The following is an 18,087-nucleotide window of genomic DNA, read 5'->3' as shown; positions in this document are numbered from 1 at the left end:
TTCGTGTAAGATGTAAGGTGCATAAGGTGTAAGTAACGTGAAAACATTTCGAGCGCCGAAAGCAGCATCTCATCCGAAAACTAAATTCGGTTGCTCGCGACTCACCCCTCGTTTCAGCCCTCTTTTGTTAAGAAACTCCACTGTTCAGAATTACAGAAAATTCACAGCTTCCTCGTAGCTCACGAAACAGCCCTTCTTCCGTCATCCAAACACTGTCGAACGTCTCTTTCGCAACGAACGACCAAGCACAAAATTCCGTAGAATTAAGATTTCTGGCAGACTCTTGGAATTTCATTTGCGACCCCGTGCCTCACCTTTGCACGTCCGGTCGTAATTTAATCGCCGATGCAATTGGCAGCGGGTGTGCCAGACCGTTTAAGAAAACCCTGGCGAATTCATTAGCGGACGACTATTAAAGTGCTCGACCGACTAACAACGGAACAGCGCTATTTGACCCTTGCGCATCCTATGTCGCCTGCGAAATAAACGGAACGTTTAGTCGATTCTTGACGTCAATGAATTATTCACTCTTTAAATTGCCGATGCTTCCGAACTACTGCTAATGTACTTTTAAACATTTGTTCACTCCTATCTTTGTATATTTTGACTGTTTATAGAATTGAACATTTCTAAACCAATATTTCGATGGTTTAGTTTAAACATGACTGATGTTGGTCACCTAAGTTGAAGATTTATAAGCATCAAAATTGGACAGTTTATAAAGTTGAACATTTTTTAACAAATATTTTAATGATTTTGACCAAACATGTCTGATCTTCATCATATAATTTTGATGATTTAGTTCAGTTTATAAAGTTGAATATTTTTGAACAAATATTTTAATGATTTTGACCAAACATGTCTGATCTTCATCATATAATTTTGAAGATTTAGTTCAGTTTATAAATTTGAATATTTTTGAACAAATATTTTAATGGTTTTGACCAAACATGTCTGATCTTCATCATATAATTTTGAAGATTTAGTTCAGTTTATAAATTTGAACATTTTTTAACAAATAATTTAATGGCTTTGATTAAACCTGTCTGATCATCTTCATCATGTGAGTTGAAGATTTATAAGCATCAAAATTGGAGAGTTTATAAACTTGAATATTTTTGAACAAATATTTTAATGATTTTGACCAAACATGTCTGATCTTCATCATATAATTTTGAAGATTTAGTTCAGTTTATAAATTTGAACATTTTTTAACAAATAATTTAATGGCTTTGATTAAACCTGTCTGATCATCTTCATCATGTAAGTTGAAGATTTATAAGCATCAAAATTGGACAGTTTATAAACTTGAATATTTTTGAACAAATATTTTAATGATTTTGGCCAAACATGTCTAAACTTCATCATGTGAGTTTGAAGATTTCTAAAATTTCTTAAAAATTTGAAACTTCATTTGAATTTTATAATTTTGATACTTTACAAGCATAAAAATTTGTAGATTTTCAAGTTTGAACATTTCTAACCTTCAGAATAAATACTTCTAACTTTTTAACCCCTTGCACTCTTGTGAAGAGTCTCGTGACGCACCAGGTGCGTCACTTCTACTGTGATCAATTTTGATGGAATTTTCAATATGTACTTCGAGTTTGTTCAATTATAATATTGACAACTAATTGCTAAATACAAAATTGACATAACATTTCAACTACCCTTATCTAGTTTAATATTGTAACTTCTGACGCACCTGTGCGTCATCTTTACAATTTCCAATTTTGTACCTACTAATTCCAAAAAATGTAATATTTGAAATTTATCATTCTACATAAATTTAAAAAGTCCAAATAGTTTAATAATAAAATTTGAAAGTATATAAAAGTATCACCCCATAAAGTACACGGTGACGTGCACGATACTCATTCAAATTCCGTCCACACCCGCTATCTCTAAATGAACTTCAATCACTAACCATCCTCCTGGTTCTTTGAACCAAAAAGAAATCAATAAAGGTAACAGGTTAGATGGTTAAGGTGACACGTGCATGAATCATAGCGATGGAGGGTACGTTAGCCGGTATCGGTGATGAAATTACGAGGGCAGGTCGAAGGTGAACAAGGCAAGACGGGGTCGCAAATGAAATTCCGGCGAACGGAATCCGGCAGAAATCTTAACGATCTCTGTTATCTAGCTGGGACAACGTGCCGCGGCGACTTGGAGCGTGGCTGAAGGAAGTTGCTGCAATTTAAATCCGAGCGAACCACCCCCGGGCCACCCCCTCGTGTCCTACTCCTCGTATGACGTTTAAAATGCCTCTGTGTCCGATTAAATCTTAACAACCTAATTTCCCGAGGCCCGATTCGATGCCCCCTCTTTCGATCCGGCTTTCAACCCCCGGTGCTATTTTCCATTCCTTCCTCTTTTGATTTTCTCCAACGCTGGAATTGGAAGCGTTGTTGGCCGATCAGCGAAAGCTTCCCGACGTTCAAATTACCTTCTTTTATGAACGGAATTGGGCCACTCGGACACCTGTGGGGCAGGCATGATTGGATCTAATCGCGCAACCCCTTTGACACCCGTTGCGACCCACCCTGGCGGATGAAGCATCACGGTTATTCGTTTCGCTATCGCGGGAACAACGAATTTTGTGATTATTGAATTAAAAGTAATTTTGTTGAGACTTTTTTGGGGAGGTGTTCGAGAAATTGGGGCAATTGCGGATGCAATTGTTACGATACTGGATTTTTATTTGTCTATTGTTAATTTTTGAATCGTGAAATTGTAACTTCTTTTTCGTCTGTTAAAAATTAGTACATCATAGAATTGTTATTTGTTATAATTTAATCTTTAAAAATTGTTGCATGTTAAAATTGTAATTTCTTATTGGTTCATTGTTAAAAATTATTATTTGACAGAATTGTTATTTATTATACATTAATCTTCAAAAATTGTTCTATGATAAAATTGTTATTTCTCATTTGTTAATTGTTAAAAACTATTATTTGACAGAATTCTTATTTGGCATACATTAATTATTAAAAATTGTTGCATGGTAAAATTGTAATTTATTTATTCGTTAATTGTTAGAAATTATTATTTGACAAAATTGTTATTTGTTACACATTAATTTTAAAAAATTGTTCTACGATAAATTATAATTTCTTGTTCGTTAATTGTTAAAAATTATTACTTGTCAGAACTGTTATTTATTGCACATTAATCCTAAAAAATTGTTACATGGAACCATCATTAGTTAACAGACACTTCTTAAAATTTATTACACAACAAAAATTGTTATATTTCCTACAAGACAAAAATGCATTAATTACAAAAACTAGTGAGATGATACATAACACCAAATAGCAGTAAAACTTTAAATTGAAAACGAGATATAAGAGATACATAAATAGGGGATGAAATGTAAAATGGTATATGTACAGCTTAATCTCTTCCTTTCATAAAGAACACCATATCTCACCATCACCACGACTCAAGAAAATTGCAAAATTTGCAATTTAAAATTGGAAACTTGAGGTCATTCCGTGAAGGATAAATATGGAGGATATTTCGTAGCTTATCTATGTTTTTGAAAAGATTGGAGAATTTAGGGAGGGCTTAGGTCTGCAGTTTTAAGGGTAGCAAGGGGTGGACGTGGTCGATACAATGCGTCGAAAAACAACACGGAGTACAATAAATGGAACTGCATTACGTAGAAATACAATGCGTGGGACTGTAACATGTGAGATTACATTGCGTGGAAACGCAGCGCGTGCAGATGCAATGAAATTGGAACGTGAAATTACAGCGCGTGGAAATATGTCGCGTGGAAATGCAACACGTGGGATTATAATGTGACAATATAGTGCATAAGAGTGTTCTTGTGAGGAATTACAACGCGTGAAAGTATGATGCATGGACATAGTATTACATGGAAGTACAACGCGTGTGAATATGGTGCGTGAAACTATGTTGCGTGAAAATGCAATGCGTGGAATTATAACGCGTGGAGATGTGGAATGTGGAAGTATTGTCATGTGAAATTGCAATACATGTAAATACAATATGTGAGAGTACTAGTGGGTGCAATTGCAACGCGAGGGATAACTACGCGTGGAGCTACAGTACGTGGAAATATGACGCGTGGAATTGCTACGCGTGAAATTATGACGCGTGGAGATAATGTCACGTGTAATTACAGCGCGTGGAGATACCGTCACGTGGAATTACAATTCATGGAAGTACAACGCATGAAAGTATTATTGCGTGGAATTACAACGCGTGGAATAACTACATATGGAGTTACACCACGTGGAAATACGACGCGTGGAATTACTACGCGTGAAATTATGACGCGTGGAAATACCGTCACGTGGAATTACAACTCATGGAAGTACAACGCATGAAAGTATTATTGCGTGGAATTACAACGCGTGGAATAACTACATGTGGAGTTGCACCACGTGGAAATACGACGCGTGGAATTACTACGCGTGAAATTATGACGCGTGGAAATACCGTCACGTGGAATTACAACTCATGGAAGTACAACGCATGAAAGTATTATTGCGTGGAATTACAACGCGTGGAATAACTACATGTGGAGTTACACCACGTGGAAATACGACGCGTGGAATTACTACACGTGAAATTATGACACGTGGAAATACCGTCACGTGCAATTACAACTCATGGAAGTACAACGCATGAAAGTACTATTGCGTGGAATTACAACGCGTGGAATAACTACATATGGAGTTACACCACATGGAAATACGACGCGTGGAATTACTACGCGTGAAATTATGACGCGTGGAAATACCGTCACGTGGAATTACAACTCATGGAAGTACAACGCATGAAAATATTATTGCGTGGAATTACAACGCGTGGAATAACTACACGTAGAATTACAATACGTGGAAATACGACGCGTGGAATTACTACGCGTGAAATTATGGCGCGTGGAAATACTGTCACGTGGAATTACAACGCGTGGAGATACCGTCACATGGAATTACAACTCACCCCAAAATCTCAAAATCTCCAAATTCTAACCCCTCAAATCCACAGTCCCCAAATTCCAACCCCCCAAAAATCCACCTTCTCAAAAGTCCCCAGAAAAGAAGTTATACCTCAACTCCCAAGTCACCGTCGCTTAAAAAAACTAGTCTTGCACGCGAGTGTAAAACCTCGTTAATGGTATTTAAATCCACAGGCGAGCAGAAAGGGTGAGACCGAGAATTATTGCGTGATCAGGCTTTATACGTGCGGTCGTCGTTAATCGAGTTCTCGCGTCCAACGAAATTCCTCCGGCGATTAAACGCATTTTTCACGGCTGTTCCCGAGTCGTTCGTTCCTACGAACTCATCCACCACGACAATTTCCTTCCCCTTTCACCGACAATAAACGATTGAAATGTATTTACAGAGTTCTGTACTTTTACAGGAAATTTATATCGAAAGTTGAAACTTCGCTGCCCTTCCCCTACCATTTGTAGTTCACACTGTTAATTTTCTCGCATTGCAGACAATTTTCTCTGTTTTTCTTTCGTTGATTGTTTTACTTCGGACATCCCGATCCAAACACGTCGCAAAGAATTCTACGCTTTTAAACAGATAGTTCGACAGCGGAGAAAATTGCTTTCCATTTACGATGATTATGGATTTATTTGTTTTTGATTGATCGACGGGTCTAAATTCCATTCGATTACTTTTCGAAAAAAAGTACCTTCTCGAAAAAACTTTTCTTCGATTTAATCGGTGGGGGAAGAAATTCAGGTGCATTAGTTTGATTATCGCAGTTGCGAAGTTAACAATAAGACTGCTTGATAGCAGCTGCTGAAGAAGATTAAATAGAAAATGAAGAAAGATTAAGTAATAGAGGATTATTAAAGAGGATGAAATATAAAATTGTTGCTGCCCGTTCGAGCACGGAATAAAAACAGAAAGTTTCGCACGGGAGTTGCATTAGCTACGAACACACTTAACATTAAATTCTCAATGAACGGAAGTGCGTCCCGATTGCATGAAACTCGACTACGTTTTCCAAGCGTCCCTCTTAAAATTTCAACAACCAATCTTATCAAGAGCGCTACAAAATGATTGTTTGTATAAACGTGAAATGTGTGTGAACGTAATTTTAGGCGATATAGCTTTGAGCGCAGTAAGTTCACGCCTCGTAATTTCCTGCGCTGTAAATTCACGCAATAGTTATTTCTCGTGATGTATTCTTTTAGGTGTACTTCCACGCGTCGTAGGTTAGAATTTGGGGGGTTGGAATTTGGGGGGTTGGAATTTGGGGGGGTTGGAATTTGGGGGGTTGGAATTTTGGGAGTTGGGAATTTGAGGGGTTAGAATTTGGGAATTTGAGAATTTGGGGGGTTAGAATTTGGGGAGTTGGGAATTTGAGGGGTTAGAATTTGGGGAGTTGAGAATTTGGGGGGTTAGAATTTAGGAATTTGAGAATTTGGGGGGTTGGAATTTGGGGGGTTAGAATTTGGGGGGTTAGAATTTGGGAATTAGAGAATTTGGGGGGTTGGAATTTGGGAATTTGAGAATTTGAGAATTTGGGGGGTTGGAATTTGGGGAGTTGGGAATTTGGGGGGTTGGAATTTGGGGCGTTGGAATTTGGGACGTTGGGAATTTGGGGGGTTGGAATTTGGAAAGTTGGGAATTTGGGGGGGTTGGAATTTGGGGCGTTGGAATTTGCTACGTTGGGAATTTGGGGGGTTAGAATTTGGGAATTTGAGAATTTGGGGGGTTGGAATTTGGGGAGTTGGGAATTTGGGGGGTTGGAATTTGAGGAGTTGGGAATTTGGGGGGTTTGGAAATTGGGGGGGTTAGAATTTGGGAATTTGAGAATTTGGAGGGTTGGAATTTGGGGGGTTAGACTTTGAAAATTTGAGAATTTGGGGCGTTGGAATTTGGGAAGTTGGGAATTTGGGGGGTTGGAATTTGGAAATTTGAGAATTTGGGGGGTTGGAATTTGGAAAGTTGGGAATTTGGGGGGGTTGGAATTTGGGGCGTTGGAATTTGGTACGTTGGGAATTTGGGGGGTTAGAATTTGGGAATTTGAGAATTTGGGGGGTTGGAATTTGGGAAGTTGGGAATTTGGGGGGTTGGAATTTTGGAAGTTGGGAATTTGGGGGGGTTGGAATTTGGGGGGTTAGCATTTGGGAATTTGAGAATTTGGAGGGTTGGAATTTGGGGGGTTAGACTTTGAAAATTTGAGAATTTGAAGGATTGGAATTTGGGAAGTTGGGAATTTGGGGGGTTGGAATTTGGAAATTTGAGAATTTGGGGGGTTGGAATTTGGAAAGTTGGGAATTTGGGAGGGTTGGAATTTGGGGCGTTTGGAATTTGGGGGGTTAGAATTTGAAAATTTGAGAATTTGGAGGGTTGGAATTTGAAAATTTGAGAATTTGGAGGGTTGGAATTTGGGAAGTTGGGAATTTGGAAAGATGGGAATTTGAGGATCCGAGTATTGGGTACTCTTGAAATTTGTGAAGTTGGAAATTTGAAGGGTTAGAATTTAGAAATTTGTAGATTTCAGACTTCACAGACTTGGCGATTTGATGACCTGGAAATTTGTTCACTTTGCAAGCCTAAAATTTGAAGACTTAGAAATGTACAAATTTTAGAATTCCAAAATTTATCAATTTCAAGAGTTAAGATTATAAAGATTGAGACTTTGAAGACTTGAACCCTTACAAACTTCTTGATATGGAAATTTCTTGATTATGCATATATACAATAATATTAAAGAAAGCAAGATGGCAGCGAAATGTGTTAACAAGAGCAACGGTACATTAGGTACCGCTTCCATCTACAGTCAGATTCATTTCGCCCAGTTTATGCGCCGTTCGCTTGTTGTACCCTGAACTGAATCCAAAGTAGTGGATCTGTTTCGGACAGGTCTATTGCGAAACCTCAAACCCTTTTGCGATTGCTATTGATGACAAACACGGACGTTCCTCTGTTATTGCACGCCGGGAATCGTTGTCGCTGCTCTGTGATCTCTGCTAACGATCATCTTCATTAACCATCGCAATATCAAGAGGGAACGTGGGGCACTTTATGTCCACTGATAGTATCTTCAGAATTTATAGCAAAATTTGCTAATTATATTTTAGTTATTTCTGTGCGGTAACTATTAGCTTGAATTACTCTGAGTGGCGTCGTTAAGTGCAATCTTCATCTTCTTTGTTTCAACTTTGTTTTTTTTTCATTTTAGATCTCACTTGAGAATCTTCGAATTTTTAAATATTTAAATTGTTATATTTAAATGTTTCACATACACAGAAACTATTTATCTTCGTTGCAATATTTATCATCCTCCAACATTAAATTTTAGAATTTGGGAGAGGTTAGCAGATATCTGACTTCTAATTAAAAATTAATTACCGAAACTTTAAACTGATCATCCCCAAAATGTCCAGCCATACTTTCGTTTCCCTAAAAATTAAAAGTGTCATACGAACAAAATATTTACTCCGGAATGTTCATCGGCGAGAATGCGCAATTATATTCAAAGGAAACACGAGGACCCTGAAGAATGCCGTGCAGAGATATTACAAATTACAAGCACGTAGCTAACGAAAATTTCAACGTTTCCGTAGCTGTAATGCGTTTATAATTAAAAATGGTAATTCTCCTCCGCTTTATTTTACTTTGGTTGCAAACATAACGGTGTATGCAATTATTTACGCAGGGACAACAATTCTGGGAATTACGAAAATGATAAATCTGTAACGGAATATCTCTTGCGTGTTAAGAACAACAACTATTCAATTTATTATAATTATTATTGCTTATTTAATATTCGAGCGAGGTACATTTAATATTTTATGAGGAGAACAAGGTTTGAGGAATTATAATATTACTTTCTCTTGTGTGGGTTGCTGAAATTTTTTTTTATAATTATTTTCAGTTTGGGGACCTGGGGATTCGATTAGTTATATCTGGCTGTATTGGTATTTTAGGAATTTGGGGACGTAAGAACTTGGGGGCGTAGGAATTTGGGGTGCAACAAATTTAGGGTGATAAGAGTTTGGGGTTGTAGGAATTTAGGGATGACAGAAGTTAGGGACGTGGGAATTTGGGAATTTAGGGATTTCGAGAGGTAGAGATTTGGAAATTTAGGGAATTCGGGGCGTGGGAGTTTGGGAATCTAGGGAATTCGGGGCGTGGGAATTTAGGGACGTAGAGATTTGGGAATCTAGGGAATTCGGGACATGGGAATTTGGGAATTTAAGGAATTCGGGGCGTGGGAATTTGGGAATCCAGGGAATTCGGAGCGTGGGAATTTGGGAATCTAGGGAATTCGGGGCGTGGGAATTTAGGGACGTAGAGATTTGGGAATCTAGGGAATTCGGGGCGTGGGAATTTGGGAATCTAGGGAATTCGGGGCGTGGGAATTTGGGGACATAGAGATTTAGGAATCTAGGGAATTCGGAGCGTGGGAATTTGGGAATCTAGGGAATTCGGGGCGTGGGAATTTGGGAATCTAGGGAATTCGGGGCGTGGGAATTTCGGGGACATAGAGATTTAGGAATCTAGGGAATTCGGGACGTGGGAATTTGGGAATCTAGGGAATTCGGGGCGTGGGAATTTGGGAATCTAAGGAATTCGAGGCGTGGGAATTTGGGGACGTAGAGATTTAGGAATCTAGGGAATTCGGAGCGTGGGGATTTGGGAATCTAGGGAATTCGGGGCGTGGGAATTTGGGAATCTAAGGAATTCGAGGCGTGGGAATTTGGGGACGTAGAGATTTAGGAATCTAGGGAATTCGGAGCGTGGGAATTTGGGAATCTAGGGAATTGGGGGCGTGGGAATTTGGGAATCTAGGGAATTCGGGGCGTGGGAATTTCGGGGACATAGAGATTTAGGAATCTAGGGAATTCGGAGCGTGGGAATTTGGGAATCTAAGGAATTCGAGGCGTGGGAATTTGGGGACGTAGAGATTTAGGAATCTAGGGAATTCGGAGCGTGGGAATTTGGGAATCTAGGGAATTGGGGGCGTGGGAATTTGGGAATCTAGGGAATTCGGGGCGTGGGAATTTCGGGGACATAGAGATTTAGGAATCTAGGGAATTCGGAGCGTGGGAATTTGGGAATCTAGGGAATTCGGGGCGTGGGAATTTGGGAATCTAAGGAATTCGAGGCGTGGGAATTTGGGAATCTAGGGAATTCGGGGCGTCGGAATTTGGGGTCATAAGAATTTGGGGACGTAGGGATCTAGGTGTGTAGGTATCTGGGGACGTAGAGATCTGGATATCTAGATATCTGGAGATGTGAGCATCTGCAGATCTAGGTATCTGGCGGTGTAGGTACCTGAAGATGTAAGGATTTGGAGATCTAGGTATCCACGAATGTGGAGATCTAAGAATCTAGGTATCTAAGTATCTTGTCATCTAGCTATTTTGGTATCTAAATGTCTTGATATCTAGGTACCCAAGTATCTTGATATCTAGGTATCTAGATCTCCATGTACCTATCTTGATATCCAGGTATCTAGGTTCCTAAGTACTCATCTTGATATCTGACTATCCAGCTGCCTAATAATCTACTAATACAAGTATTCAAAACTTAATGTAGATATATTTATCCATAAATCTAAAGACGAAGAAATACACCTGTCGACATAACTCATTACATTATAAATTTTCACAGAAACAACATTTATCAAATTCTTAACAAGGTTTATCAAGCCCAGCCGCAACATCCTCCCAGATTTCCTTAAAGAAGCGTACTTTATAATTGAAGAAAATCGATCTCACGGACCTCATCCAGGAAGCGTTATCCTTGCCTGCGAAAATAATGTATGCGAACTTCTTTTTTTTCCACCTCCGCGAAACTCTTCAGAAAACTCGGCAAGTCTATCTGCATTAATTTCAACTCGTCTCGTTAATTCGCGACGGAATGCGAAACATTTCTCGAAGCGTTCCCTTTCCGAACCTAACGCTTTTTACAACGCGATTTAACGAGGAACGCGTTCGAAAAAAGAAAAGAAGGGTAAAAGAGAGAGAGAAGAAAAAGCGAAAGATATGCTTGCATTATATCGCATGCAATTGCGTTTACCAAACAGCGAGGTCGCGACGAAATAGATCTCTACAATTCAACCCCTCCCGCTATTTTTCTCACCTTCATTCAAACCGACGATACAATTTGCCCCAGTTGCACCTGTACAATGCCGTGTGAATTATTTCATAACAAATGCAAATCCCACCTGCCAGATTTGTAATAAATATGAACGTGCTCGTTGTTAACAGTTTCACGGTCGGCGAATTTCGCGCGTTCCGGAAGCCGCAAGCTTTTCAAATTGTTTCGTTCTATATTCAGTTGTCGCGTGTGTTCATAAACAAACGATACTAACGATCAATGAAGTCCGTTTCATTGACTAACTTACCTTAATCGAGGACGATTAAATATGATGTCAAAAATCATCTGCTTACGCCTGTTAATACGGGGTGTTCTATTTATTCATTTATGGAAATATTTATCATACAATTATTTAGGCAATAGTTAAGTAAAAAGGTATACTCTGGTTACACATGTTAATACGGGGTGTTCTATTTATTCATTTTTGGAAATATTTATCATACAATTATTTAGGCAATAGTTAAGTGAAAAGGTATACTCTGGTTACATCTGTTAATACGGGGTGTTCTATTTATTCATTTTTGAAAATATTTATAATACAAATATTTAGACGAAGGTTGAGTAAAAAGGTGTACTTCGTTTCAAGAAATAAATGAAGACAGAAATGCGACACGTAGGATTATAATGTAGAAATATAGTGTACGAGAGTGCTGTTGTGAGGAATTACAATGCGTAGAATAACAGCGCGGGGAGTTATAACACGTGGAAATACGACCCGTGGAGTTACAACGCGTGAAGGTGCGGTACGTTCAAATTTTGTTATGTGAAATTACAACGCATGGAAATTTAATACATGAGAGTACTATTGAGTGAAATTGCAACGCGTGGGATAACTACGCGTGGAGTTACGGGGCGTGGAAATACGACGCGTGGAATTACTACGTGTGAAATTGAATGCGTAAGAGTACTATTGCATAGAATTACAACGCGTGGAATAACTACGCGTGAAGTTACAATACGTGGTAATATGACGCGTGGAATTACTATGCGTGAAATAATGGCGCGTGGAAATTCAATGCGTGAGAGTACTATTGCATGGAATTACAACGCATGGAAATTCAATGCGTGAGAGTACTATTGACTGGAATTGCAACGCGTGGAATAATTACACGTGGAGTTACAATACATGGTAACATGACGCGTGGAATTATTATGCGTGAAATTATGGCGCGTGGAAATTGAATGCGTGAGAGTATTATTGCATGGAAATACAACGCGTGGAATAATTACACGTGGAGTTACAATACGTGGTAATATGACGCGTGGAATTACTACGCGTGAAATTATGGCGCGTGGAAATACCGTCACGTGGAATTGCAATGCGTGGAGATACCGTCACGTGGAATTACAACTCATGGAAGTACAACGCATGAAAGTACTATTGCGTGGAATTACAACGCGTGGAATAATTACACGTGGAATTTCTACGCGTGAAATTATAGCACGTGGAAATACCGTCACGTGGAATTACAACTCATGAAAGTACAACGCATGAAAGTACTATTGCGTGGAATTACAACGCGTGGAATAATTACACGTGGAGTTACATATACGTGGTAATATAACGCGTGCAATTACTACACGTGAAATTATGGCGCATAGAAATACCGTCACGTGGAATTACAACGCGTGGAAATACCGTCACGTGGAATTACAACTCATGGAAGTACAACGCATGAAAGTACTATTGCGTGGAATTACAACGCGTGGAATAATTACACGTGGAGTTACAATACGTGGTAATATAACGCGTGCAATTACTACACGTGAAATTATGGCGCATAGAAATACCGTCACGTGGAATTGCAACGCGTGGAGATACCGTCACGTGGAATTACAACTCATGGAAGTACAACGCATGAAAGTACTATTGCATGGAATTACAACGCGTGGAATAACTACACGTGGAGTTACAATACGTGGTAATATAACGCGTGGAATTACTATGCGTGAAATTATGGCGCGTGAACATTTCAGCTTTTTTAAAACATTATAATCATGAGCAGTCTGACAAACCTTCCAAATTATCCTGCAAGTTTATACAAAATAATCAATTTGACTTAATTTTATAATCGCCAAAATATGCCGAGAGTGCATACGTTACTCGTTGATCATTGACCCCCTTTAAAATTTCGAGTCACCCTCAAACGACTCGTTGATCATCATTGACCCCTTTAAAACTTCATCGACCCTCGGCGGGTCAATACCGACCCCGTTAGCTAGTTTCCGATGCGCACGAATATTTTGCGATAGCGATCGCGTGTCCTTTCCTCGGCAAAAAGCAACAAAGATCACCCAGAGGTTTATTTATCGTTTCCCTACATCCCCTCTGTAATTAATCGTTTGACGATAAAAACTGGACCGTCTGTTGCAGGAATTTGCTCCGGCCTGCGAGAGGTGCGCATCCAGATACCGACGGCCGTGAAGAAAGGTGACTCGGCGATACTGAACTGCTGGTACGACACCGAAGGGGATCCTTTATACGCCGTCAAGTGGTACAAAGTGGGTCGAGAGTTTTATCGCTATGCCCCGAACGAGACCCCGGTCGTCAAGACTTTCCCCATCGGGAACTTGACGGTGAAGGTGAGCATCGAATTGCCCCCCCTTTTCCCTCGTCGACCTGTGTAGGCTTCGAGCCCTTTCTCGCCGCCGAGAAAAAAGAACCTCCCAGCAGAGGGTAGTCGAGGATTTATCGTAGTCGGCAAAAGTTGGATGGAACAATAACCGAACGCTGTAAAATATGGCGAGCAGATATCCACCTCTCCCCGTAGAAATGTTCCCCGGGTTCTGTCTGGCCTCCCTAATGAGCGCGGCAAAAGAGGGATGCTCGCAATGCCGTCAATCCGTCGCTGAATTTATTCCACCCTCTTTCGGTCCGGTTTTACGACTCTCTATTTCGGAGCACGACGAAAGACGTGACTATTATCTCGCGATATCAACGCGATCGAGATATCGTAAACAGGGGTGGATAGATCTAGTGCTTCATGTGAGGAACGATGGACTTGTCTTTTCGATTAAGAGATCGCTCGTAATAACGCGGAAAATGATTTTTATGGTGAGACGCGTTTTCTGAAGTCGTTTAATCTCTTTGGATTTAAGGACGTAAGAATTTGGGAATTTAGGGATTTGGGAGGCTAGGGATTTCGAGACGTAGAGTTTTGGGAATTTAGGGATTTCGAGACATAGGGATTTGGGGATCTAGGGATTTTGGGGCGTAGGAATTTGGAAACCTAGGGATTTTGGCTCGTAGGGATTTGGGAATATAGGGAATTCGGGACGTGGAAATTCGGGACGTAGGAAATTGGGAACGTGGGAATTTGGGAATCTGGGGAATTCGGGACGTGGGAATTTGGGAATTTAGAGAATTCGGGACGTGGGAATTCGGGAATCTAGGGAATTCGGGACGTAGGAAATCGGGAACGTAGGAATTTGGGAATCTGGGGAATTCGGGACGTGGGAATTTGGGAATTTAGGGAATTCGGGACGTGGGAATTCGGGAATTTAGGGAATTCGGAACGTGGGAAATCGGGAATTTAGGGAATTCGGGGCGTGGGAAATCGGGAACGTGGGAATTTGGGAATCTGGGGAATTCGGGACGTGGGAATTTGGGAATTTAGGGAATTCGGGACGTGGGAATTCGGGACGTGGGAATTCGGGACGTGGGAATTCGGGAATTTAGGGAATTCGGGACGTGGGAAATCGGGAATTTAGGGAATTCGGGGCGTGGGAAATCGGGAACGTGGGAATTTGGGAATCTGGGGAATTCGGGACGTGGGAATTTGGGAATCTGGGGAATTCGGGACGTGGGAATTTGGGAATTTAGGGAATTCGGGACGTGGGAATTCGGGACGTGGGAATTCGGGACGTGGGAATTCGGGAATTTAGGGAATTGGGGACGTGGGAAATCGGGAATTTAGGGAATTCGGGGCGTGGGAAATCGGGAACGTGGGAATTTGGGAATCTGGGGAATTCGGGACGTGGGAATTTGGGAATTTGGGGAATTCGGGACGTGAGAATTTGGGAATTTAGGGAATTCGGGACGTGGGAATTCGGGAATCTAGAGAATTCGGGACGTAGGAAATCGGGAACGTGGGAATTTGGGAATCTGGGGAATTCGGAACGTGGGAATTCGGGAACCTAGGGAATTCGGGACACGGGAATTCGGGAATCTAGGGATTTCGGGGCGTGGGGATTTGGGAATCTAGGAAATTTGGGACGTGGGAATTTGGGAACCTAGGGAATTCGGGACATGAGAATTTGGGAATCTAACGAATTCGGGACGTGGGAATTTGGGAATCTGGGGAATTCGGCACGTAGGAATTTGTGAATCTAGGGATTTGGGAATCTAGGGAATTAGAGACGCAGAAATTTGGCAATCTAGTGATTTCAGAATATAGGAATTAAGGAATCTAGGGATTTCGAAATCTATAAAATTGGTGACATAAGATATTGGAAATTTAGGGATTTGGAAAATCTAGGGATTTCTTATAAAAGGATCTCGTGCTCCTTCACAAGAGAAACGATGGACTTTGTTCGATTAAGTGATCGCTCGTAATAACGCAGTAAGTGATTTTTACTGTCAGTCGCGTTTTCTGCACCCTTTAACCCCTTTAGATTATGAGCCCGATCGTTAACCCATGTCGATGAACGCTATATGATCCTACGACCAAGTTATAACAGTACACAATCTAGTTGTGAAGTTTTACTTCTTTTATGACACGCAATGGATTAACTGTTCTCGTGCGTTGGTTTCAGTCGTTGGTTTCAACCCCCTGCATCATTTTCATAAGTGCACAACTGTGACAAGTCTTACTCGAACTTCTAATATACTTCTAGTGTTGAAGTTCAATTACAATTTACATAATGATAGATTGAGTATAAAACATATCAACTTGTTAGAATTATGCAGTGATCGACGACGACAACTTTATTGGATGTTAAGCCAAATATAATTGATTTATTAAAATAATATTACAACAAACTATCAACGATTTAACGATGGCAAATATACGATAAGGAATGATATTTTATGACAGAGTTCACGCTTTATATAAATTAACTATGTAATAGTTTTTTGTTAATCGATTTATGAACGTGCGATAATTTGTTATATTCTCAACACAACTTTCTTTGTATGCATTAATATTGTAGTTCAGTTCTGACGCACCGTACAAATAAATCATAGGGTAACTAAACTCGAACAAGATTTATCATAGTTAAACTCCGACGAAAGTTTGACGAATAAAATGATATTTTCGTAAGATGTAGGGCAGCCGAGATTAAAATTCATCGTAAACCGCATAAGCGAAAACGTAAAGGAAAGTGGAAAATATATTTTTGAAACAGTTCGAAGATTATAAAATGGAGACCGCGAGTCGATCCAATCTGCAGTGTAACAATCGTTGTAAGTCGAGGAAAGAATAATATCAGCCCCGATAATATTAACCCTCGACCGGCATGGTTTAATCGTGGCCCACATCTACGGAGCGTATATAAAGTTCGTTCGATTAAAATTAGGCAGTGAAAATTTTAATTAAACGACGAATATATCGGCGGAATAATATTTAAACGTGTAGTGTGAAATTCAAAAAATAAAACTAAAGAAGAGTCGAGAAATTAAATTAAAATTCTCTCGCCTTGACGCGTTGTCCAGCGCTGAAAAAATTCAAAAGCCGCGAACAAATATGGGAGATGACAGATTTTTCAATTAGATCTCATCATTCGTATTATTCTATCCGGTTCTGTTTATTTTAATCCTTCCCGGGTTATATCCTTATTTATTTCTTTATTTATTGCCGCTCCGCACACGGCGATCAATCTAAAGGGGTGTTATCTTTAATAACGAACGGATTAAGCGGAACAAACAGCGAGACAGAGGGCGCGAAAGGGATGCGTTCGCAAATCTTTATTCTCATTTAAATAAATTTTCCGTTAAGGGACAGGGGCATTTGCATATTTCTCAATCTCCGGATTCAATTACAGGCTCCTTGCTTCTATCAGAATCAACAGATTTATCAACAGCTCCGTTCCGATGCACAAAGACGTTGAATCCGAAGATTGATAAATGGAAGTTGAGCTGTACACCTTTGTCCGTGTTTGTTTCGTTTCGGTTCGATATCGTGAGAGATTGAGCCAGTGCCGGATTAAGACCTTCCGAGACCCTCGGCTACTGCAAATATTTCCGCTTCTATTTATACGTGATTTGAAATATGGAGATTTCGTTGCTTGCGAAGTTGAAATTTAAGGTTCTGGGGATTTATGGATTCGGATATTGGAGAATTTTGATATTTGAGGATGGTGGAAGAGGAATTTGATGGTTTAGGAATTTAGGGAGATGAGAAATAGGAGATTTGGGAATTTTAGGAATTTTGAGAATTTTGGGAATTTTGGAAATTTTGAGGTTTGGAGACTTGGGAATTTGGGGACTAGGGAATTTGGAAACTAGAGAATTTGGGGACTAGGGGATTTGGGATCTAGGGAATTTGGGAATTAGAGAGTTTGGGATCTAGGGAATTTGGGGATTGGCGAGTTTGGGGACTAGGGGATTTGGGATTTAGGGAATTTGGGAATTAGAGAGTTTGGGATCTAGGGAATTTGGGGATTGGCGAGTTTGGGGACTAGGGGATTTGGGATCTAGGGAATTTGGGAATTAGAGAGTTTGGGATCTAGGGAATTTGGGGATTGGCGAGTTTGGGGACTAGGGGATTTGGGGATTAGGGAATTCGGGAACTAGAGAATTTGGAAACTGGGGAATTTGGAACTAGAGAATTTGCTAACTAGGGAATTCGGGAACTAGAGAATTTGGGAACTAAAGAATTCGGGAACTAGGGAGTTCGGGAACTAGGGAATTCGGGATCCAAGAAATTTGGAAACTAGGGAATTTGGAAATTCGGAAATTTGGGAACTTAGGAATTTGGAAACTAAGGAATTTTGAAATTAGAGAATTTGGAAATTTGGAAATTTGAAAATTTGA

General features: G+C 40.0%; 1 protein-coding gene across 2 annotated transcripts in view; it reads left to right on the top strand.

The window, feature by feature from the left end:
• LOC100882940 (uncharacterized) overlaps window positions 1–18,087 on the top strand; it is an 82,856-nt gene that overhangs the window by 9,967 nt on the left and 54,802 nt on the right. For both annotated transcript variants that reach the window (XM_012288200.2, XM_012288206.2), the window contains exon 2: window positions 13,489–13,697. In XM_012288200.2, coding sequence (XP_012143590.2) covers window positions 13,489–13,697 — 209 coding nt within the window. The remainder of the gene's footprint in view (window positions 1–13,488; window positions 13,698–18,087) is intronic.

The sequence above is a fragment of the Megachile rotundata genome, chromosome 2 (genome assembly GCF_050947335.1).
Source record: "Megachile rotundata isolate GNS110a chromosome 2, iyMegRotu1, whole genome shotgun sequence".
Taxonomy (NCBI): domain Eukaryota; kingdom Metazoa; phylum Arthropoda; class Insecta; order Hymenoptera; family Megachilidae; genus Megachile; species Megachile rotundata.
This window is presented reverse-complemented; position numbering and strand designations above follow the sequence as displayed.